The 2,193-nt window shown below is 31.5% G+C and overlaps 1 protein-coding gene across 1 annotated transcript; it reads right to left on the bottom strand.

Moving 5' to 3' along the window:
- Positions 1-390: 390 nt before the first annotated feature.
- On the bottom strand, positions 391-1,374 carry LOC110275314 (uncharacterized). The gene has a single exon (XM_021131106.1). The coding sequence runs from the start codon at positions 1,372-1,374 to the stop codon at positions 391-393; it is 984 nt and encodes a 327-aa protein (XP_020986765.1).
- Positions 1,375-2,193: the final 819 nt, after the last annotated feature.

Below are 2,193 nucleotides of genomic sequence, written 5' to 3'. Positions count from 1 at the left end.
CTTCAACTTCATGTTTCTCACAAAATAATATAACTTCTTTAATGAAAGCCTCCCAACTTGATTCTCTCATTCTTTGGATTAAAGTCTTCGTAGTAGAAACCAGAGTTAAAGCATTCAATATGTCTTGATTTTTTCGTTGCAAAGCTTGACAAAGATCATGACTAACTTCCAAAATATTTCTCATCAAATGCAAAACAAAGACAAATTCAAAGGATGTGATAGCATCATAAGCAGCACTAGCATCACCACGAGATTATGACGAGAAAGAACTGATGAAATTTCTGTTTTCAATGTCAAAGAACATGTATCAGAAACATGTATAAGATTAAAAAATCTTTCTTGAACACAACCGTGCTTGTCTACAAATCTCAAAACCACAGACATTTGTTCTCACTTTGACTCATCTTTTGCTTCATCAATAATTATACAAAATTTAGAATCACCAATTTCTTCTCGAATTGTTGCACGCACTTTTCTAGCAAAGATATGCAATATATCTTTTTGAACACTAGGAGATATATATTGAGCATTTCCAGGAGCATTTTCAAGGACAACATTATGAACATTCTGATTGCAGGAAGCTAAAAACTTAATTAACTCAATAAAATTCCCCCTATTCAAAGATCTAGGACTTTCATCATCGCCTCTAAATGCACATGCTTGAAATGCAAGCCATCGAATAGCATTAATAGATGTCTTCAACCTTAAACGGTTATTTGCAATAGTTTCATCACTATGCCTATCAAGAACTTTGTCTATATGCTTAGATTGAGCCATCAAATCATCACAAGATTTCACACATAAATTATGGGGAGAATTAGGAATAGAACCCTCATGACATACAAATGCACAATTTACCCCATTGTTTACTTTCTTCCAGTTACTAAATCCTAACTCTGAAAATGCATTTTTTCCATCATTGCGAGCACCATAATGTTTACCAAACGAGTAGCAAGGCAAACAATAAGCAGCATCTTTTTCTGGTGAATATTCTAACCAACTTGAAAATTTCTTAAACCAAGAAGATTGAAAATATCGACGGTGATTGTTATTACTAGAAGCTGGATAGCTAATATTTGTTGGTTGGTATGGCCCAGCTATTATGTATGCTCTACGAATCTTATCACGTTCATTGACATTATACTGCCAAATTGGACGTCGCTTTCCTGGATCCCTTTCTAGTAAAGAGATATCAACATCTCTTTCTAATCTTGGTACTTTAGTTTCATGTTGATATGTATTTTGAGTAAGATTAGAGAGCTCACTTACTTGACCTTCTTGTGAAATAGGATTAGAGGGTTGGCTTGTTTGAACTCCAACGTTATCAGTAACTTTTCTCTTAAAAATTGCATCAATTTTACTTTGCTTTTTCATTATAAAATGTTCTAATTTCTTTTTACCTGAAAAAAAAAAGAACTCAAATAATTATATACTTACATGAATAAACAAAGTCTAAATATATTTTATTAATTAAATATCAATAATAATAATTTTTTCACTAAATCACTATCAATTTTATTAAAAAATAAAATAAAAAAATAAGAAAGAATAAATCTTAAAAATAGGTCAATAATTTGTCTATGTAAATACAAAAGAATAAAATTAAATTATTCCATAATAAAACAATGTACTTTATTAATTAATAATTTTATGTAATTATATAAAAGAATTGAAAAATAAAATAAATACCTTCTTCACTGGCAATGGCAGTATGACCAAGTGAGGACTGAGGACGCCGTCGCCGCGTGTTAGGAAACAAAAGGATTAGAAAAGAATAGGAAAGGTGAAGATACAGCATTAGTTTTAGGGATTTTTTTAAATTTTAATGTTTTATTTGTATTAGGTTGGGCTTTTAATCAGTGACTATTATTTTTTTTTTAAAAGCTGGGGCCAGGCCTCTACTTGTCCTCCTATGTATCCGTCCCTGGTGGTGTCTTTGAACTCAAAGTTTGGCTCAGGTGAGGATGAGACAGAAAAGGAGAGAAAGCCATGTTTTTAAAACGGAATTATAATAGGTGGGGTCCGTTTTATCCAAGGTTGCGAAAACCGAACCGGTCATTAAACCGGTCAAGTAACTGGTTTAATGGTTCAATGGTTCAACCGGGGTCGAACCGTGGTCAGACCGGTTTAATTAAATATACAATAAAATTATTAAAAATTTAATATATAATTAAAATAATTAACATAAATAAT

Source organism: Arachis duranensis, chromosome 1, assembly GCF_000817695.3.
Source record: "Arachis duranensis cultivar V14167 chromosome 1, aradu.V14167.gnm2.J7QH, whole genome shotgun sequence".
NCBI classification, from domain to species: Eukaryota; Viridiplantae; Streptophyta; class Magnoliopsida; order Fabales; family Fabaceae; genus Arachis; species Arachis duranensis.
The sequence above is the reverse complement of the archived record's forward strand: the minus strand, read 5'-3'. Positions and strand labels throughout refer to the sequence as shown.